Consider the following 22538-nt stretch of genomic DNA (forward strand, 5'->3'; position numbering starts at 1 on the left):
TTGCTATTTTGGCAGTGCCCCTCATGGCTCTGATCTGGATCCCCCCTCTCTTCTCAGTTTTTTTCTTCCCTCCCTGATGATATCATCTTCTCCCTCACAGCTTCAGCCAACGCCTCTATATGTTTTCTCAACATCCCCTCCATCTAACTTTCCCACTGTAGTCAACAATACCACCACCCTCCCCCCTCTCAAACCTGTAACCTTGGCTTTATCCATGATCCCTCCCTTTCTTTCAACACCCCCATATGCAGTCAATTCTTGAGTTATTATCTTGCCTCTTTCTCTAGAACGTTTCCAGCATCCACCCCTACCTCTCCATCCAAAATGATCACCACGCTAATCTAAGCATCTGCCATATCTCAGCTTGATTCCTGCATCAGTCTCCCCACTTATCTCCCTGACTTGTCTCCCCTCTCTCATTCATTCAGTCGTATTTATTAAACACTTGCCTACATCACAGTGCTGCCTTGATCATTTTTCTAAAATATCATTCTGCACACTTCCCCTTCTCCCCCCTCACCATTCCTCAGAACCCCTCCCCCCAGTGATCGGCCATTCTTCTGTACCTCTAGCAGAAACTCCTACTGATTTTAAGGCACTCAATCAGCTGGTTCCTTCTATACTTATCCATTCTCTTTATTCAGCCATATTTATTGAGCGCTTACTGTGTGCAGAGCACTGTACTAGGCACTTGGGAGACTTATGTAAAACAATAAACGTGCACATTCCCTGCCCACAATGAGTTTACGTTTTCTTCCGCTACATCCCCTCCCTCTCCATTCCACTGAAATTAACCTCCTCACTGTGCCTCATTCTTGTCTCTTCCACTGCCAGCCTCATGTTCCTGAAACTCTCAGCCCATCACCTCTGACCTACCACAGCTCTCCCCCTATTTAGAGACTTTCTGAGTTTGCATCTCAAGGAGACATTCCTTGATTAATTTCTAATCTTTGGGGTGGGGATTAGGTTGACTCTGCCAAGCACCAGCCACAGTGTTCTGCACTCAGTAGGCGCTCAATAAATACTATTGATGGATTGAAGCAGCGTAGCCTAGAGGCAAGAGCACGGGCCTGGGAGTCGGAGGACCTGGGTTCTAATCCCTACTCTGCCCCTTGCCTACCATGAGGTAGGTCACATAACTTTTCTGTGCTTCGGTTTTCTCAACTGTAAAATGGAGACTGCTTAGACCGGGGTCCTATGTGGGGCAGGGACTGTGTCCAGCCTGCATAGATGAGGTAACTGAGGCACGGAGAAGTTGGGTGACCTGGCCAAAGTCATGCAGCAGGCAAGTGGCGGAGTCGGAATTAGAACCCAGGACCTTCTTTAAATTATACATTCCAAATCATTTATTTATATCAATGTCTGTCTCATCCTCTAGACTGTAAGCTCTTTGTGGGCAGGGAACGTATCTACCAGCTCTGTTATATTGTAGTCAGCCAGTCAGTCAATCCTATTTATTGAACACTTACCGTGCACAGAAGACTGTACTAAGCACTTAGGAGAGTACAATATAACAATATAACAGACACATTCCCTGCCAACCCGCGTTTACAGTTTAGAGAGGGAGACAGACATTAATATAAATAAAATTACAGATATGTACATACTGTCCCAAGCAACCCTCTCTCAACCCCACTTCCCCTTCCAGTTATTGTCCTATCTCCCTACTACCCTTCCTTTCCAAGATCCTAGAACGAATCGTCTACACTTGCTGCTTAGAATTCCTTAACTCCCATTCTCTCCTGGACCCCCTCCAATCTGGCTTCCGTCCCCTCCACTCTACCGAGACTGCTCTCTCTAAGGTCACCCGTGACCTCCTTCTTGCCAAATCCAGTGGCTCCTACTCCATTTTAATCCTCCTTGACCTCTCAGCTGCCTTTGACACTGTCGACCATCCCCTTCTCCTCCACACCTTATCTCACCTTGGCTTCACGGACTCGGTCCTCTCCCGGTTCTCCGCTTATCGCTTTGGCCGGTCATTCTCGGTCTCCTTCGCTGGAACCTCCTCCCCCTCCCATCCTCTAACTGTTGGAGTTCCTCAAGGGTCAGTTCTTGGCCCTCTTCTGTTCTCCATTTACACTCACTCCCTTAGTGAACTCATTTGCTCTCACGGCTTCGACTACCATCTCTTCGCAGATGACACGCAGATCTGCATCTCTGCCCCTGTCCTCTCCCCTTCCCTTCAGGCTCGTATCTCCTCCCGCCTCCAAGATGTCTCTACCTGGATGTCTGCCCGACACCTAAAACTCAACATGGCCAAAACTGAGCTCCTCATCTTCCCTCCCGAGCCCTGTCCTCTTCCTCACTTCCCTGTCCCTGTGGACGGCACAGCCATCCTTCCCGTCTCTCAGGCCCGCAACCTCGGTGTCATCTTTGACTCGGCTCTCTCGTTCACCCCACACATCCGATCCGTTACCAAGACCCGCCGGTCTCACCTTTATAATATCGCCAAGATCCGCCCTTTCCTCTCCCCCCAAACAGCTACCTTACTGCTACGGGCTCTCGTAATATCCCGGCTAGATTACTGTGTCGGCCTGCTCTCTGATCTCTCTTCCTCCTCTCTCTCCCCACTCCAGTCTATTCTTCACTCCGCTGCCTGGCTCCTCTTCCTGCAGAAACACTCTGGGCATGTCACTCCCCTTCTTAAAAACCTCCAGTGGTTACCTATAGACCTCCGTGCAAAACAAAAACTTCTCACTCTAGGCTTCAAGGCTCTCCATCACCTTGCCCCTTCCTACCTTTCCTCCCTTCTCTCTTTCTACAGCCCATCCCGCAAGCTCCGCTCCTCTGCCGCCCACCTCCTCACTATCCCTCGGTCTCGCCTATCCCGCCGTCCACCCCTGGACCACGTCCTCCCGCAGTCCTGGCACGCCCTCCCTCCTCACCTCTGCCAAACTAATTCTCTTCCCCTCTTCAAAACCCTACTTAAAGCTCACCTCCTCCAAGAGGCCTTCCCACACTGAGCTCCCCTTTTCCCTCTGCTCCCTCTACTCCCCCTTCACCTCTCCGCAGCTAAACCCTCTTCTCCCCCCTTTCCCTCTGCTCCTCCCCCCTCCCGTCCCAACCCCTCAGCACTGTACTCGTCCGCTCAACTCCATATATCTTCATCACCCTATTTATTTTGTTTAATGAGATGTACATCACCCTGATTGTATTTATTTGCTATTGTTTTAATGAGATGTTCTTCCCCTCGACTCTGTTTATTGCCATCCTTCTTGTCTGTCCATCCCCCCCGATTAGACCGTAAGCCCGTCAAAGGGCAGGGATTGTCTCTATCTGTTGCCGATTTGTACATTCCAAGCGCTTAGTCCAGTGCTCTGCACATAGTAAGTGCTCAATAAATGCTATTGAATGAATGAATAATTCACTGCACATAGTAAGCACTCAATAAATACTGATGATGATGATACCCCAGCACACAGAGTTAGTGCTTAACAAATACCACTATTATCATTATTAATAATAATTATTATTATTACTCCTATTGGTTATCCAGCACTACAGAGAGACCATTACAGGAAAGATTCTTGGCAAGTAAAATGGCAACGTTTTCTAATTGGAAGATTTAGTTAACAGGCCTCAATGATGTAATTACGCTCCAGAGGTCACAACCTGCTCTGCGTTGTCCGCCGGCAGCTCTGGATACTGCTGTAGGGGCCGTCACTTCTGGGCTTTGCACAGTTTCCTAGTGAAACCGCCGACCCGCTGCCACCCTGGCAGCTTTCCGTCCTCCTCCCCTCTGCCACTCTGACTGCTTTCCACCCCATCTTAGCCTCCACCGCTGCCTGGGAGGGATGTTCTGCCGATTTCCGATTCCAAGGAATGTTATCATGGATCCAGTCAAGTGCTTAGTGCAGTCCTCTGCACAGAGTAGTAGTACTAATGATTATGGCATGCTTTAAGTGCTCATTATGTGCCAGACACCGTTCTAAGCGCCGGGGTGGCTACAGGATAATCAGGCGGAACACAAATCCCTGTGCTACTTAGCCCTCACAGTCTTAATCCTATTTTACAGATGAGGGAACTGAGGCCCAGAGAAGCGAAACGACTTGGCCAAAGTCACGGCAGACAAGTGGCGGAGCCAGGATTAGAACCCAGGTCCTTCTGACTCTCAAGCCCGGGCTCTATCCAGTAGGCCAAACTGCTTCATAGTAAGTGCTCAATAAATACCATCGATTGATCCGGTCGATAGTATTTATTGAGCACCCTTTGGTTGCAGAACAACATATTTGACATCAGGGCTAGCTCTAGAGAATGAGATTTTGAACTAATAATTCAGGTCCTGTATAGTAGGATCTCCTTTCAGGACTTATTTTTTTCATGGAATTTAAGTGCTTACTTTGTACCAGGCACTGTGCTAAACTTTGGGATGGATTCAAGGTTGGACACAGTCCTTGTCCCATACGGGGCTTTACAGATGTGGTAAGTGAGGCACAGAGAAGCGAGCGACTTGCCCAAGGTCACAGAGCATACAGAGCCCACGTAGGACCAAATTGGCCATCAGAACCTGTGGTTTGTTGGGTTGGTCCTAGAGAGGAGCAGTTTATGAAGTGGAACCAATAAATAGTTCTAATTCTTTAACACCCACATTGCACCCCCCCTTAATCTCCTTCCCTTCCAATCAGTCAGTCATTCGGTCCTATTTATTTAGTGACTGTGAGCTCATTGTGGGCAGGGAATTTGTCTGTTTATTGTTATATCATACTCTCCCAAGCGCGTAGTACAGTGCTTTGCACACAGTAAGCACTCAATAAATATGACTGACTGAATACTTACTGTGTACAGAGAACTGTATTAAGCGCTTGGGAGAAATGATGCCCTACAGTAGTTGAATTGCCTTGGGCCCCTTCCAATCAATCAATCAATCGGTCTTATTTATTTAGTGACTCTGAACTCGCTGTAGGCAAGGAATGTGTCTGTTTATTGTTATATCATACTCTCCCAAGCACATAGTACAGTGCTTTGCACACAGTAAGCACTCAATAAACGTGATTGAATGAATGAATGCTTATCGTGCAGAGAACTGTATTAAACGCTTGGGAGAAATGATGCCCTACATCAGTCGAATTGCCATGGGCCCCATGGCATCCAGAACAGCCCTGTTAGGCATTGTCAGAGTTGATAGCCAGCACAAGAGGTAATCAATAGGGAACTGCAAAATTGATTTCCCGGGAGATCTCTAAGAAGAGAGGAATCTCCCATTTGTAAGAACAGGAGGATTGAGGGTGGACCTTTCAGACCTCAGCCCTATGACTCTGGATATCCAGGATAAAGACACTATCGGAAACTACTATCGTAAATCATACTTAGCCTTTGGGCCGTCACCCTCACCAGTAGGAAGGGCCGGGTCCATGACCAGAGGCGCTTAGTACAATGAGAGGCAGCATGGCGTAGTCGATGGAGCACAGGCCCGGGAGTCAGAAGGTCATGGATTCTAATCCCGGCTCCGCCACTTGTCTGCTGTGTCTCCTTGGGTAAGTCACTTCACTCCTCTAGGCCTCAGTTACCTCATCTGAAAATAGGGATTGAGGCTGTGAGCCCCACGTGAGACAGGGACTGTGTCCGACCCAAGTTGCTCGTAGCCACCCCAGGACTTAGTACAGTGCCTGGCACGTAGTAAGTGCTTAGCGAATACCATAATAATTAATATAATTATTACAGCGTCTGGCGCATAACAAATGCCACAATTTATTTTTAAGGCGTTTCTCCTAGTGTGTCCTTTAAGCCCCCCTGCTAGACACCTTGGGGGGTGGTTAATATTGAGCCTCCTCCAGAGATCCATGTACTCCAATCATGAGCAGAATGACCATTGGTCAGGTGTTTATGTAACACCCTGTGGTTTTCAGTTGGCCTGTCCCCGCTGTGGTTCTGATGGCTTTAGTGTCTGGTTGCGCATTTTTGGTGGTGAGCCTCCCTGCGTCGTCGCAGTTGAGATGCAGCAGCAGGGCTCACACTGACCCAGGAGGAGGACACAAAATCCTGGAGCTAGTAGGAGCTTCAGCGGCTCCCCTCTGAGAAACGCTCTAAGATCACCCCAAATCGGAATACTTCCACAAAATGGCGACTAGGATAATAATAATAATAATGTTGGTATTTGTTAAGCGCTTACTATGTGCAGAGCACTGTTCTAAGCGCTGGGGTAGACACAGGGGAATCAGGTTGTCCCACGTGGGGCTCATAGTCTTAATCCCCATTTTATAGATGAGGGAACTGAGGCACCGAGAAGTTAAGTGACTTGCCCACAGTCACACAGCTGACAAGTGAAAGAGCCGGGATTTGAACCCATGACATCTGACTCCAAAGCCCGAGCTCTTTCCACTGAGCCACGCTGCTTCTCTAAGGATGGCAGTATGTTACACTGTGCGGTCCCCTGACCGAACCCTCATTTCCCCTTCTCCCATTCCCTTCCGCACAGCCCTTGTGCTTGGATTTGCTCCCCTTTTTGCCACCCTTCCCTCTGACTTGCTCCTTTTATTCACCGCCCACCCCGCCTCTAGCCCCACAGTAATTTTATTTATTTACATTAATGTCTGCCTCCCCCTCTAGACTGTAAACTCGTTGTGGGCCGGGAATGTGTCAGTTATATTGTTATATTGTACTCTCCCACACGCTTAGTATGGTGCCCCGCACGCAGTAAGCGCTCAATAAATACATTCGACTGACTGAGCCTTTCCTCGGCCCCGCAGCACTCATGTGCATTTCCGTAATTTATTTATTTGTATTAACGTCTGTCTCCCCCTCTAGATCGTGAGCTCATTGTAGGCAGGAATGTGTCTATTTGTTGTTATATTGTACTCTCCCAAGTGCTGGTACAGTGCTTTGCACATGGTAAACGCTCGATGAATACGACTGACCGAATGAATGGAAAGAGCACGGGCTTGGGAGTCAGAGGTCATGGGTTCGAATCCCAGCTCTGCCACTTGTCAGCTCTGTGACTGTAGGCAAGTCGCTTCACTTCTCTGTGCCTCAGTTACCTCATGTGGAAAATGGGGATTAAGATTGTGAGCCTCACATGGGACAACCTGATTACCCTGTATCTACCCCAGCGCTTAGAACAGTGCTCTGCACATAGCGCTTAACAAATACCAACATTATTATTATTATTATTGATCGATAATAACTGTCGTGCCATCACGGGGGCCTCCTTGTCTGGTGTTTAGGAAGGCCGGCAATGATCTCTAATCATGTGATACTTTGTCAAGTCAGTAGACCCTAACGGGATTGCTAGGGTGTACATTCCGATTCCCCAGACAGCCTTCGGGCAGACACGGTACGAGCCCCAAAGAGAAGAGACGAGCCGCCTTTTGTCTGTATTGGGTTGTGGATGTGTTGTTTTCTCACTGTGTGACTTCTGCTACTCAGATCCTTGGTCATTGACCAGTACCTCTCCAACAGTGAGCTAGCATGGAGTTTTCCATGTTTCTCCACTCCTCAAGGACCTCCAGTGTGGTGCCCCATCCACCTTTGCATCAAACAGAAACGCCTCACCGTTGGCTTTCAAGCACTCGATCACCTTGTCCCCGCCTCCCTCACCTCGCTACTCTCCTATTACGACCCGACCCGTAGACTTCACTCCTCTAATGCTCACCTGCTCACGGTCCCTCGAACTTGCCGCTGACGCTCCCCCACATCCTGCTTCTGGCCTGGAATGCCCTCCCTCTTCTTTTCTGACAGGCGATCACTCTCCCTACCTTCAAAGCCTTATTAAAAGCACATCTCCTCCAAGAGGCCTTCCCTGACAAAATCCCTCATTTCCTCTTCTCCCGCTCCCTTCTGCATCACTCTTGCGCCTGGATTTGCACTCTTTATTCACTCTTCCCTCAGCCCTTATGTACATATCCGTAATTCTTCTATTTATATCAATATCTATATCCCCCCGTAGACCATAAGCTCACTGTGGGCAGAGAACGTATTTACCAACTCTGTTATAGTGTACTCTTACCGGCGCTTAATGCGTGGTATAGTGGAGAGAGCATAGGCCTGGGAATCAGAAGGTCATGGGTTCTAATCCTGGCTCCACCACTTGTGTGCTGTGTGGCCTCGGGTGAGTCACTTCACTTCTATGAGCCTCAGTTACCTCATCTGCAAAATGGGGATTGAGACCGTGAATCCCACTCAGGATGGACTGTATCCAACCTGATTGGCCTGTCTCCACCCTAGCGCTTAGTACAGTGCTTGACACATAGCACTTAACAAATACCACAGTTATTATTATTACAGTGCTCTGCACACAGTAAGCGGTCATTAAATATGATTCACAGATTGATGGATTGGAATGCTTTGAACTGATTACAAGCAACAAGCAGCAGGCAAGACCTAAAGAACCTTAAAAAGATTTAAATTTTTCCGATAAAAACCTATTGAAATGTCCCAGGGATAAGGGGAAGATAAGGAAAGGTAAGCAGGATGGGAAAGACTTAGACTGAAAACAACTATGGTTGAAAGAAACCAGTTAACAAAACCTGGGACGGAAAGTTGGATTAGTATATCTCTGGAGTACCCTTCTATTTAGAATTGTCTTCTGTTTATTTCTTATTTTTCTTAATTCTTAGTAGCAGCAGTAATAATAATAATGGTATTTGCTAAGCGCTTACTATGTGCAGAGCACTGTACTAAGCACTTGGAATGTACAAATTGGCAACAGATAGAGACAGTCCCTGCCCTTTGACGGGCTTACGGTCTAATCGGGGGAGACGGACAGACAAGAACAGTGGCAATAAATAGAATTGAGGGGAAGAACATCTCATTAAAACAATAGCAAATAAATAGAATCAAGGTGATGTACATCTCATTAACAAAATAAATAGGGTGATGAAGATATATACAGTTGAGCGGACGAGTACAGTGCTGAGGGGAGGGGACAGGAGAGGGGGAGGAGCAGAGGGAAAGGGGGGAGAAGAGGGTTTAGCTGCGGAGAGGTGAAGGTGGGGTAGAGGGAGCAGAGGGAAAAGGGGAGCTCAGTGTGGGAAGGCCTCTTGGAGGAGGTGAGCTTTAAGTAGGGTTTTGAAGAGGGGAAGAGAATTAGTTTGGCTGAGGTGAGGAGGGAGAGCATTCCAGGACCGCGGGAGGACGTGGCCCAGGGGTCGGCCGCGGAATAGGCGAGAACAGGGGACGGTAAGGAGGTGGGTGGCAGAGGAGCGGGGCGTGCGGGGTGGGCAGTGGAAAGAGAGAAGGGAGGAGAGGTAGGAAGGGGTGAGGTGTTGGAGAGCCTTGAAGCCTAGAGTGAGAAGTTTTTGCTTTGCGTGGAGGTCGATAGGCAACCACTCGAGGTTTTTAAGAAGGGGAGTGACATGCCCAGAGCGTTTCTGCAGGAAGATGAGCCAGGCAGTGGAGTGAAGAATAGACTGGAGCTAGGAGAGAGAGGAGGAAGGGAGATCAGAGAGCAGGCCGACACAGTAATTTAGCCGGGATATTATGAGAGCCTGTAGCAGTAAGGTAGCCGTTTGGGTGGAGAAGAAAGGGCGGATCTTGGCGATATTATAAAGATGAGACTGGCAGGTTTTGGTGACGGATGAGGTAGCTGAGATACAGAGAATTTAAGTGACTTACTCAGAATCACAGAGCTGACAAGTGGTAGAGCCAGGATTAGAACCCATGACCTCTGACTCCCAAGCCCATGCTCTTTACACTAAGCCATGCTGCTTCTCTCAATATGTTACTTGGTAAGCGCTTACTGTGTGCCGAGCCCTAAGTGCTGGGGGGATACAAGGTCATCAAGTTGTCCCTCGTGGGACAGTCTTAATCCCCATTTTACAGACGAGGGAACTGAGGCACAGAGAAGTTATGTGACTTGCCCAGAGTCACACCACTGACAAGTGGCAAAGCCGGGATTAGAACCCGTGACCTCCGACTCCTAAGCCCATGCTCTTTCCCTGAGCGATGTTGCTCAGTAGTCATAAGAGCATGTATTAGGGCTAACTGTGTACAGGACACTGTACTAAGCTCCAGGAGAGAATACACAGGTGGGGATTAGACATGGTCCCTGTCTCTTCGCCTTTCACAATCTAAGAGCATGGTTGGTCAATCAATCAGTGTATTTATTAAGTGGCTACTTTGTGCAGAGCACTGTACTAAGCACTTGGGAGAGTACAGTACAGTAGAGAAGCAGCATAGTGGATAGAGCATGGGCCTGGGAGTCAGAAGGTCATGGGTTCTAATCCCGGTTCCGCCACTGGTCTGCTGCGTGACTTTGGGCAAGTCACTTCACTTCTCTGGCCCTCAGTTACCTCATCTGGAAAATGGGAATTGAGACTGTGAGCCCCATGTGGGACAGGGACCGTGTCCAACCTGATTTGCTCGTATCCACCCCAGCGCCTAGTACAGAGCCTGGCACTGGACTCAGACCCGTTCTTCCTCTACAGGGCTGCAGGTGAACCGGGAGGCTCTGACGACGTTCCCGGACGTCGTGCTGGTGCGCGTGGCCACGCCCTCGGTGCAGTCCGACAGCGACATCACCGTGCTGAGGCACTTGGAGAAGTTAGGCTGCCGCTTGGTCAACCGGCCGCAGAGCATCTTGAACTGCATCAACAAGTTCTGGACGTTCCAGGAGCTAGCCGGGCATGGAGTCCCTATGCCAGACACCTTCTCCTACGGTGAGCTTTTCCCGGTAGCCCCGGATAAACTCAGTCATCGTTCTGAGTCATTTCTTTACTTTGGCGTTCACCCGTGCCCCTGCAATGGACTTCATTCAGTCCTATTTACTGAGTGCTTACTCCGGGCAACGGACTGTACGATACAATATCCTTCATTCAGAGCCAATAATCTGGGACACGCACTTTTTGGCTCTGAACGGTTTGAACATTAATTTGTCAATCCTTTAATTTATCCCAAAACTCGTAATGCAGGCTGGATTATAGCAAGAGATGAGAACGGAGAGATGGGGTGGGGCCAAGGGTTTTTATTTCTCTCAGGGAGTGATGTGGAGCCCCTGAAAGACCAGGGGGAAGTGGAATGACGTGGTTAGAGCAGTTGGTGTGAAAGAGAGGTTGACTGCCCAATGCGGAAGGCTTGGAACTAGGTTTAGGTGGAGACCGGGAGGCCAGCAAGGAGGTCTCAGTTGCTCAGTCAAGAGACGATAAGGAACTAGACAGACTTTTTAGGATGGACAACCTGGCTTCGTGAACAGAGCCCGGGCCTGGGAGTCAGAAGGGCATGGGTTCTAATCCTGGTTCTACCACTTGTCTGCTCTGTGACCGTGGGCAAGTCACTTCACTTCTCTGGACCTTGGCTACCTCATCGGTGAAATGGGAATTAAGACTGTGGGACCCCATGCGGGACATGGACTACATCCAATCCAGTTAGCTTGTATCTACCCCAGAGCTTAGTACAGGGCCTGGCATGTAGTAAGCCCTTCACAAATACTGTAAACAAGTGTGGAGGTGGGGAGGGTCCAGAGAGACGTGGGTATTTTACAGAGAAGGAAATATACCCACTTGTCTCTGTGTTTTACAGAGAAAGAAGTAGGCTGGGTGGGACATCTAGCCAAATGGAAGAGTGTGGGTTTCTATATTTGTACTATCTTACATTGCTTGACTTGCCTACTTGTTGAAGAGGTAAGCTTCTGGAGGGCACAGACTAATCTCCATCAGTGTTCAGTACAGCAATCTGTGTTCTGTGAGTGACTGAGGTGGAAGGAAATAAGCAAGTCACCTGCCCCTCCTACCTTGGCCACTCCCGGTTTGCACCCTAAGCGCTTTGAGAAGTCGCATTGACTCGGGCCTCAGGGAAGACATTTACCGCTTCGTCGAACGGAACAGAATCCTGATGGCATGAAGAGTTAGTCACTGGAGGTTCTGAAGGTACCTAATGTACCGACATTAATTCCCTGCTGCTGGACCTGAGAGGATTTTACTCAGTAACGCAGAAGGAAATAAACCAAGTAACGAAAGAAAATGGAAATTAGGAGGCCCTCAGCTAGCTTCCTCGGGAGGGACATTTCAGGCCTCTTCCGCCGCTAACGTGAAACTTTTGCTGTCAGAAGTAGTTGGCTGATATTGCATTCATTCAGTCATTCAATCACATTTATTGAGTGCCTACTTGGGAGAGTACAGTGTAACAATAGACACATTCCCTGCCCACAGGGAGTTTATAGTCCAGAGGGAGAGCAGAAAAAACAATTTGACAACCTTACATTTTCATCAGTCTGTAAGCTCCCTTTAGACTGCAAGCTTGTGTGGGCAGGGAATGTGTCCGTTTAATATTGTATTCTCCCAAGTACTTAGTAGAGTAGTCTGCACACAGTGAGCTCTCAATAACTACGATTGAATGAATGAAGCAGACCCTAATTCACCACAAAGCTAAATTTCCAATCTGCATGAAAACCCAAACCAATCAGGTGGAATCTCACCAACTCAACAGAGGTGTCCGAAATACAGAAAAGGAAAGAGCTTATCAAAAACTCTCCTTATTAATCAGAGCCAGAACTTCTAATGTCAACCAATTCTCTTTTACTGTACTCTCCCAAGCACTTAGTTCACAGTAAATGTTCAAGAAATAGCACTGATGGATTGACTGATTGGTGCTCGTTAAGGAGGACAAATGTCACTGCTGGAAAAATGGTATTCTTAACCTTCCAGCTGGCCAAACTTTCAAATTCATTCATTAAGTCGTATCTGGTAAGTGCTTACTGTGTGCAGAGCACTTTACTAAATGCTTAGGAAAGTACAGTACTACAGTAAGCAGGCACATTCCCTGCCCACGACGAGTTTACAGTCTAGGGTTGCCAGATTGTGGTTGGGAGAGGGTCTGAGTCAGTGCGGCTCAAACTGGGAGTCGCCAAGGTAGGAGGGGCAGGTGACTTGCTTATTTCCAAAAGCCCCTGTCATAGAACACAGACTGCCTTATTGAACAGTGGTGGTGATTACTCTGTGCCCTCCAGAAAACCACAGTAAATGTGGTTGGGCAAGCCTATGGATTTGGAATGCTTCCCGTAATCCCCATTCCCCAATCCCCAAATCTCAGGTGTTGCACTAACCTGTCTACGATGAGACAGAACTGCGTGACTTAGTGGCTAGAGCACTGGCCTGGGAGTCAGGTGGACCTGGGTTCTAATCCCGGCGCCACCACACAACCTCTGGGTGACCTTGGGCAGGACACTTTGCTTCTCTGGGCCTCAGTTACCTCATCTGTAAAATGGGCATTAAGAGAGCGTGAGCCCCAGGTGGGACCGGGACCATGTCCAGCCTGATTAACTTGTATCTACCCCAGCGCTTCGAACGGTGCTCGGCACGTAGTAAGCACTTAACGAGTACCATAATTACAGTAATTATTATTACTAGAACGCCGTGGGTCAGTCGGCCCCCGGGATTTCTCGGCCCGGTGTCTGTTGGGTGTCTGTCGGTTGAGAATCCGGTTTGCGGCTAAAGGTGCGAGGACCTCCCATTCAGTTTGGAGCACCTGCCTGTCTTCACCAGATGTACGGAACAGGGAGATTCGGATCCTGGCTCAGGTCCGTTGGGCATCCTGCCCCAGTGTTGCGCCCCAGCTGGGACCGGATAGCCCTGATCCCAAAAGCTACTCAACAGACTTCTAAAGCCAGCGTGGTAGATTGCAGGTCCCGGAACAAAGGCAGAGAATGGAGGCCCTGTTGTCTCACAACCTGAGCGACCCAGCCCTTGCTCCCCAAGAGGGGCTCCTCCGGAACAGGAAGAGATTTCTTCAAATGTGGAGACATTTTAGCGGGGCACGGAGAGCTAGTTCTATAGGCTTGCTCCCTGTGGCCTGCTGGTCACGTGCTTCTTTTTTAAGGCACAGCAAAGCGGTCTGGGCAGTGACTTAGAAGGAATGCAAGACAGGCGGGATATACTAAGATGTGGCCTAAAAGGGCGCCAGCTTCCCGTTTCCTTTGCCTCACACTTTCAAGCCACCTATTTGGCAGCCACTGGTGGGTATTGGTCTCGGCGTCATGAATCACAGTGATACAGCCAATGAGCCACCCAATCTTCGCATGCTATCCTGCCATCCTACCCAAATAAGAGCAGACGAAACTCTTTTTTCATGGTATTGGTTAAGGGCTTACTACGGACCGGGTGCCTTACTAAGCTCTTGGGTGTCTGTCGGTTGAGAATCCAGTATGCGGCTAGAGGTGCGAGGACCTCCCGTTCAGTTTGGAGCACCTGCCTGTCTTCACCAGATGTACAGAACAGGGAGATTCGGATCCTGGCTCAGGTCCCTTGGACATCCTGCCCCAATGTTGTGCCCCAGCTGGGACCGGATAGCCCTGATCCCGAAAGCTACTCAACAGACTTCTAAAGCCAGCGTGGTCGATTGCAGGTCCCGGAACAAAGGCAGAGATAAGAGAGTCGATAGAAACATTCCCTACCCGCAAGGACCTTATAGTTTAGAGGAGGAGCTTATGGTCTAGAGGGTATTTCAGGGTCAGGCCCAAGGTCAGGAGAGCTCAGTCCATTAAATTAAAGCTGCTTGCCCAGGTTTACACTAGCTTCTCTGGAAAGGAAGGTGACCTAGTGGATAGAGCATGGGCCTGGGAGTCAGAATAACCTGGGTTCTAATCCCGGCACCACCACTTGTCAGTTGTGTAACCTTGGGCAAGTCCCGTAACTTCTCTGTCCCTCAGTTCCCTCATATGTGAAATAGGGAATAAGACTGTGAGCATCAAATGGAACTGAGTCCAGACTGATTAGCTTGTATCTACCCCAGTGCTTAGTACAGTGCTTGGCACATAGTAAGCCCTTAATAAACACCATAAAATAAAAAGGGGGGTGGGTGGGAGGGGAGTTACACTAAAAGCTGTATGCGTAGGATGTTGCCGGTTAGGAACCACCAGGGGAAATGCAGAAAATGGAGTTTTAGTCTGGTGCAGTGATGTTTTCTTACTAACTAGGAACTCTTGTTGCTTTCCCCTCTTCTTGGCAGGTGGTCACGATGACTTCGCAAAAATGATCGATGAAGCCGAGCCCCTGGGTTACCCTGTGGTGGTGAAGAGCACGCGAGGACACCGCGGTTAGTTCTCCTCACCCACTGACATCCCAACTCACCTGCCTTGGGACGCTTGGGAAGAGGGAAAAAAACTTCAGGCTCCAGTGTCTTACATACGCATCTAGGCCCTTTGGGATAGAAACAATTTGGGGAGTGAAGCCAGATCCTCAAAGGGTACCCTGAGGAAGGTGCTGGGGACGGGGGGAGAGGCTTCGCTCAGATGACGGAAAGGAAATCAGGGAAGAGGAAAAGGTGAGGTTGGTGACTACGTTAGTATAACAGATTTAAGCCCTTTGGGATTGAAAAAATTGGGGGAGTGAAACCAAAGGGAAGAGGCCTCATTCGGATGATGGAGAGGAAATCAAGGAAGAGGGAAAAAACTAGGTCGGTAGCTTCTCATCTTTCAGCAGTGAAGATCATTGGCAGTAAGAGGTGAAATGCAGGAAGATTAATTGGCTCCTTTGATGCCCTGTGCCCAGCCTTGCTGTCATCCATCTTTACCTCCCCTTAGAGAACAGAGGCACGGAAGAGGAGTGGAAGTCTGAAGAAGGGGCGGGATACCTGAACCACCTAATTCTCTTCATTGGAAATCGATCAGTCGTCGCTTACTGAGCGCTTGGGAGAGTTCAGTATAACAGAGTCGGTAGGCATGTCCCCTGCCTACGACGAGCTTACAGTCCAGAGGGGGAGACAGAACTTCCCAGCCATGTGCTCACTCTGCAGTTCTAAGCAGGCCGATTGCAGAGGGGAAGAGTTCGGGTCAGGTAGTTCTGATCCAGACAAAATACGCTCTCCTCGTCTGCAATGCATGTCCTCCGGTAGGTGCTTTCTTCGTGTCCCACCGGACGAGAGAGAACAACATAGAGAAGCAGGCTAATCGAGCCGTAGGGGAGATTTTTCCCTTCTTGGCCATTTGGCTGAAAAATCAGGTGGAATTGATTAGCCATAGTACCTCGGTGGCAAAATACCCAGCATAAAGCCTAGGCCTCCAGATTCTCTTGTCTCTAACTTTCCGTGGGCCCTCATGGTTGGAAACGTTCCTAAGGGTTCAGGCTAGGGCCATGTCCTGGGAGTCCAAGAGCGAATCGTTCCACTGCTGCCACAACCCCTGACTCCTCCCCAAAGTTTTAAATGAGCAAATTCTTGATAAAATCGTACAACCAGTTGTTCCGCTTTTGTTTGGTTCATATTTGAAAGGGAGAATGTTACCCACGTGACTTTGTTTTCCAGCTTTATTGTTCCACAGCCCAGGGAGATTTCAGTTCTAGAATATTCTTAAGCTTAGTTCTCCTCTCCTCCCTGCCCTGCCTCTCTTCCTCCATACCCCCCTTCTTTCCCCTTCTTCATCCCCGTCTTTCTATCCCTCCCTTTTCCCCACCCTTTCTTTTTTCCTGTCCCCTTCCCTTTTCCCTTCCTTTCCCCTCCTTTCTCCCTCCCTTTCCAAACCCTTTATGTTCCCCTCTCTTTCTGCCTCCCCTTCACCCTTTCCTTTCCCCATCATCCCCAAAAATGAAATTAGACTATTGGGAAGCTATGAAAGAGCACCCTTAGCATCTCTCTGTGGCCTGAAAGCCCGCTTTCAGGGCTTTATGTCTTTGTCTTATCCGTCGAGTCGTTTCCGACCCATGGCGATGCCACAGGCACATCTCCCCCAGAACGCCCGGTCTCCATCTGCGATCGTTCTGGTAGTGGATCCGTAGAGTTTTCTTGTTAAAAGTATGGAAGTGGTTTCCCACTGTGCAGTAAACTTGAGTCTCTGCCCTCAACTCTCTCCCATACCGCTGCTGAGTTTTGACTTGTAGCAGATGGTCTGCCACTCGCTAGCCAATGCTCAAGCTAGGAATGGAATGGATAGGCCTCTGCTTGACTCTTCCTCCAATAGCTGAGATTGGTAGAGGCCTGGAAACTCTCCAGGTGCAACCCTGAGAGGGGCCATGTGGTTGTACATGAATAAAAAAGGCTTCCATAATATTGGACATAAATAATCCAAAAGCATAACCGGTCATTCTAGGAAGTGATCCTTCTGTTGCTTCATGTTTCCCCGTCGGGCAGACGGTTTATCAGTAAAACTTTCAGATGCCCAGAGAAAATCATTCGCATTCCTCTTGTTGTCTAACCCCCCCAAAACTAACTTTCAGATCTGGTCGGATAGTTTTAACAGTGATTCTTGGAGATGTTGACAGTCTTACATAGCTAACTGCTGTATGACTTGCTTCCTTAAAAATTTGGGAGAACTCAGCTTCCTCTGCAGACACCCTCACACTGGGTATCCCTGGCCTCCTGATTGCTTTCCAGTTCTCAGGAAGAACCACCAATTCTCCATGAATCTCTTTTGGTTCTGATCATCTCTGGGAATTAGGATTTCCAGAAAAAAATGAATCCTAAACATACCCCAAAGCAGAAGATGTTGTTCTCAGTGACTTTCATCTGCATATGGGGGCTAGATGATGGCAAGATTCAGCTTCAGGAAGGTTTACACCACAAGAAAGGAACTTAAGGGGATTTTCTGCATTTGGATTGAAGTGGGGGTAGCCCGTCGCTATGTGAAGAGAAGACTTTTGAACCCTGAACCTTCTGAATCAGCCGCTTTTCTTCAGCTGAAAAGCAGCGAAGGGGTGCAACTTCTTTGAGAATTGGAGAGAAATAGGGAGGTTAAGTTTCATCTCTAATGAGAACGTGGAGCTAAAGGTCAGGAAGAGTTCAGAGAGACGACGAAGGATGAGTTTCAGCAGGAAGTTGCCGAGGATATGGTGATGGAGCAAGGTAACCCTCAGAGAGAGCGAGAAAGCCTGGGCGGGTGCAAATGGCCGTAACCACTTTCAGGGCTTTATGTCTTTGTCTCTTTTGAAGGAAAAGCCGTTTTCCTTGCGAGAGATAAGCACCATCTATCCGACATCTGCCATCTGATCCGCCACGATGCACCCTACCTGTTCCAGAAGTACGTGAAGGAATCCCACGGACGAGACATCCGGGTGGTGGTGGTGGGAGGCCGCGTGATTGGGTCCATGCTCCGCTGCTCTACCGACGGGAGGATGCAAAGCAACTGCTCTTTAGGTACGGTGGAATAGAAGCGGGGGAATTATTATTGTAATAATGGTTCTTGTTAAGCTCTTACGATATGCCAGGTTCTGTACTTAGCGCTGGGGCAGGCACAAGCTAATCAGGAGGGATACAGTCCCTGTCCCACGTTGGGCTCACGCTCTTATTCGCGTTTTACAGATGAGGTCACTGAGGCACAGAGAAGTGACTTGCCCAAGGTCACACAGCAGTCGTGGCGGAGCCAGGATTAGAACCCAGATCCTTCTGACTCCCAGGCCTGTGCTCTAGTGATCGTCGCTGGCAGAGAGATGGCCGGTGCTTCACGTTAGGATCTGAACTCTGCTTCCCACGTCGGCCACGTGAATAGAGAAGAGGTGTTGCCTAGTGGATAGAGCATGGGCCTGGGAGACAGAAAGACCTGAGTCCTAATCCCAACTTGGGTATGCCCTGGGCAAGTCACTTCACTTCTCTGTGCCTCAGTGACCTCTGCAAAGTGGAGACTAAGACTGTGAGCACCATGTGGGTCAGGACCATATCCCACCTGATTAGCTCTTGTCTGCCCCAGCACTTAGTCTAGAGCCTGGCACATAGTAAGCGCTTCACGAATGCCATAAAAAATGAATAAAAAAATCACTATCCACGTGAAGAACAGATAACTGATGAGGGAATGTAGGCAGCAGGAAGATTGGTTTAAATACATCTGTGAAATTTGACAGAGCCATAGCCCCGGCTATAACGACCCGCAGTCCATAAAAACTCGGGACATTGCCCTAAGCTGTTTTCTGTTACCCCGGTATAGTTAAGCCCCTCTCCCATCATTACATCCAGTCACTTCCCCCGCTTCACAGCCTTATTGAAGGGACATCTCCTCCAAGTGACTTCCCTGACTAAGCCCTCCTTTCCTCTTCTGCCACTTCCTTCTGCGTCGCCCTTTGATTTGCTCCCTTTCTTCACCCCTCCCGCAGCTCCACAACACTTACGTACGTGGCCATAATTTCTTTATACCGATGTCTGTCTCCCCCTCTAGACCGTAAGCTTGTGGTGGGCGGGGAATGTGTCTACCAACTCTTTTACATTCTACTCTACCAAGTGTTTAGTTCAGTGCTCCGCACACAGTAAGCACTCGATAAATATGACTGATTGATTCAGGTAAATCAGTCTCTTCCACCCATTCCATCCTTCTTTATTCAAGCCAGCTTTTCTGTTCCATCCTGCTGTGCTCCCTTGGTATTGAACTATACAGTAATAATGATAATAATAATCATGGTATTTGTTAAGCACCAACTATGTGCCAGGCACTGTACTAAACACTAGGGTAGATACAAGTAAATCGGGTTGGACATAGTCCCTGTCCCCCATGAGGCTCCCAGTCTTCATCCTCAATTTACAGATGAGATAACTGAGACACAGAGAAGTGAAGTGACTTGCCCAAGGCCACACAACAGACAAGTGATGGAGTTGGGATTAGAACCCATGACCTCCTGACTCCCAGACCCAAACTCTCTCCACTATGCCGTCTTGGTCCTTTCACCCGTGTTAATGTTATTTGTTATTATTATTATTAATTATAATAATAACGTTGGTATTTGTTAAGCGCTTACTATATGCAGAGCACTGTTCTAAGCGCTGGGGTAGATACAGGGTAATCGGGTTGTCCCACATGAGGCTCACAGTCTTAATCCCCATTTTACAGATGAGGTAACTGAGGCACAGAGAAGTTAAGTGACTTGCCCACAGTCACACAGCTGGCAAGTGGTAGAGCCGGGATTCGAACCCATGATCTCTGACTCCCACGCCCGGGCTCTTTCCACTGAGCCATGGTTAGTGCTTACTATGTGCCAGGCACCCTACTGAGCACTGGAGTGGATACAAGCAAATGGGGTTGGACACAGTCCCCGTCCAACACGGGGTTCACAGTCTTAATCCCCATTTTCTACATGAGGTAACCAGACAGAGGAAGGGAAGTGACTTGCCCAAGGTCACACAGCAGACAAGCGGCGGAGCCGGGATTAGAACCCGCGTCCTTCTGACTTGTGGGCCCATGCTCAGTCCGCTAGGCCACGCTGCTTCTGTAGCCTTAGCAGCAGCTACCGGTGTCTCCCCACAGTACCGACCGGTCTCCCTCATCCCACCCCCACCCCACTCCTTCCTCCTTGCCGGATTACCATCCAGTTTCTCCACTCCAGCCAAAGCCACAGGATAAAAGGCCATCACAGATTTGGGCAGACGGGGTGGGGGCGGGGAGGGGGCGTTGGTGGTTTGGGAGAGGTTCGCATCCCCATCCTCCCCCAATCTGTTGCTGCGGTGAAGAAGCAGAGCTGCCAACCAGTGAGGTTGATGCCATAGGGTAAGCTGCCAAGGTTAAAATTAATAATAATAATAACTTTGGTATTTATTAAGGGCTTACTATGTGCTAAGCGCTGGGATAGATACAGGGTAATAAGGTCGTCCCATGTGGGACTCACACTTTTAATCCCCCTTTTACAGATGAGGGAACGGAGGCCCAGAGACACAGAGTGGCTTATCCGAGGTCACCCAGCAGACAAGTGGCGGAGCCGGGATTAGAACCCGTGTGCTCTGACTCCCGAGCCCGTCCTCTTTCCAGTAAGCCATGCCGGAGTAATAATAATAATGTTGGCATTTGTTAAGTGCTTACTATGTGCAGAGCACTGATCTAAGCGCTGGGGGAGATACAGGGTCATCAGGTTGTCCCACGTGAGGCTCCCAGTTAATCCCCATTTTACAGATGAGGGAACTGAGGCCCAGAAAAGTAAAGTGACTGGCCCACAGTCACACAGCCGACAAGTGGCAGAGCCAGGATTGGAACCCAAGACCTCTGACTCCCAAGTCTGGGCTCTTTCCACTGGGCCACGCTGCTTCTGTACTAAGCCCTTGGGAGAGTAAAATACAGCAATAGCCACATTCCCTGCCCATGACCAGTTTACAGTCCAGAGGGGGGAGATAGACTCAGTATAAATAAATCAAATGACAGCTATGTACGTAAGTGCTGAGGGGCTGGGAGGGGGGAAGACTAAAGGGGACGAGTCAGGGCGACACAGAAGGGAGTTGGAGATGAGGAAAAGTGGGGCTTAAGTCTGGGAAGGCTTCTAGGAAGAGTTGTGCCTCCAGGAAGGCTTTGAAGGCAGGGAGAGGAATCGTCTGTCAGATTTGAAGAGGGAGGGCATTCCAGGCCAGAGGCGGGACGTGGGCAAGGGGTCGGCGGCGAGACAGACGAGGTGGAGGCACGGTGAAAAGGCTTGCACTAGAGGAGCGGAGTGTGCGGGCTGGGTTGTAGAAGGAGAGACGTGAGGTTCTTGAAAGAGAAATCAGGGTTGCCATTCAACAGAGGTGGACAGGTAGAACAAATTCCTTTCTGAAGTTGAATAATTACCAAAGACACATTAGGCAGAGCATGCTTCTTCTGTGGTCTCCGAAAAAGACTCACGATCATGTTACAACTCCTCATTTAGTTTACGTTGTGCTTTTCCTCCCTGAATTACTCTGACCGAGACAAAACGATAGTTTACATTCATTCAGTCATATTTATTGAGCACTTACCGTGTGCAGAGCACTGGACCGATGGAAAGAAATTCCATATTAGTTTTCCAATCAATCAGCGGTATATACCGAGTACTTACTAAATGCAGAGTAGTGTACTAAGTGTTCATTTTTATTATTACTCCTCATAATAATGCTTGTTAAGTGCTTCCTATGTGCCAAGCACTGTTCTAAGTGTTGGGGTTGATACGAGTTAATCAGGTTGGACACAGTACCTGTCCCACAGTGGGTTCACACTCTTAATTCCCATTTTACAGGTGAGGTAACTGAGGCCCAGTGAAGTGAAGTGACTTGCCCAAAGTCACCCAGCAGACACTGGCATAGCCGGGACTAGAACCCAGGTCCCTCTGACTCCCAGGCCCATGAGAGCTCCTCCTCCCCTCCCCCTAGCCCTGACTCCCTCCCTCTGCTCTATCCCCCTCCCCGCCCCACAGCACTTGTGTATATATGCACATATTATTCTTTTTTTATTAATGATGTGTATATATCTAGAATTCTATCTATACGGATACTATTGATGCCTGTCTACTTTTTTGGTTTGGTTTTGTCTCCCCGAGTCTAGACTGTGAAACCTTTGTTAGGTAGGGATCGTCTTATTGCGGAATTGTACTTTCCAAGCATTTAGTACAGTGTTCTAAGCGCTCAATAAATACGATTGAATGAATGAATTAATGAAGAGTACACTACAAAAGACTTAGCAGATATGTTCCCTGCCTATAATGAGCGTACGGTCTAGAGGGATACGGGGTCCTGGGATGGATCCTAATTTGTGACGTCTAAGTTTGAGGAAACCAACCCCACTATACAGCCATTCCCAGAACATTTTCAAGGAACGACCCCCTTGTATTTTACCAGCAGGTGCTTAACAAATACCATAATTAAAATTATGAATCAATTTTTGACCCTTTCTAATTCAGGAAACGTGGAATTCCAAGAGAGCCAGTGTTCAGCGGGGGTGGGAATCCGCAGTACCGCACAGTAATAATTTGCCAGGCTCTGGATCG

General features: G+C 48.8%; 1 protein-coding gene and 1 non-coding gene across 3 annotated transcripts in view; one reads left to right on the plus strand and one right to left on the minus strand.

Moving 5' to 3' along the window:
• The window catches only part of RIMKLA (ribosomal modification protein rimK like family member A), a 51191-nt gene that overhangs the window by 25422 nt on the left and 3231 nt on the right, over positions 1-22538 (plus strand). The window contains exons 2-4 of one of the 2 annotated variants that reach the window (XM_029065810.2): positions 10362-10592; positions 14875-14961; positions 17788-17991. In XM_029065810.2, the coding sequence (XP_028921643.1) occupies positions 10362-10592; positions 14875-14961; positions 17788-17991 (522 nt within the window). The remainder of the gene's footprint in view (positions 1-10361; positions 10593-14874; positions 14962-17787; positions 17992-22538) is intronic. The other variant, XM_029065811.2, reaches the window with a different exon arrangement.
• Positions 16732-16869, minus strand: LOC114812605. Its single transcript, XR_003760256.1, has one exon. It is a non-coding gene; the product is annotated as a small nucleolar RNA SNORA7 (small nucleolar RNA).

The sequence above is a fragment of the Ornithorhynchus anatinus genome, chromosome 5 (genome assembly GCF_004115215.2).
Source record: "Ornithorhynchus anatinus isolate Pmale09 chromosome 5, mOrnAna1.pri.v4, whole genome shotgun sequence".
In the NCBI taxonomy this organism is placed as follows: Eukaryota; Metazoa; Chordata; class Mammalia; order Monotremata; family Ornithorhynchidae; genus Ornithorhynchus; species Ornithorhynchus anatinus.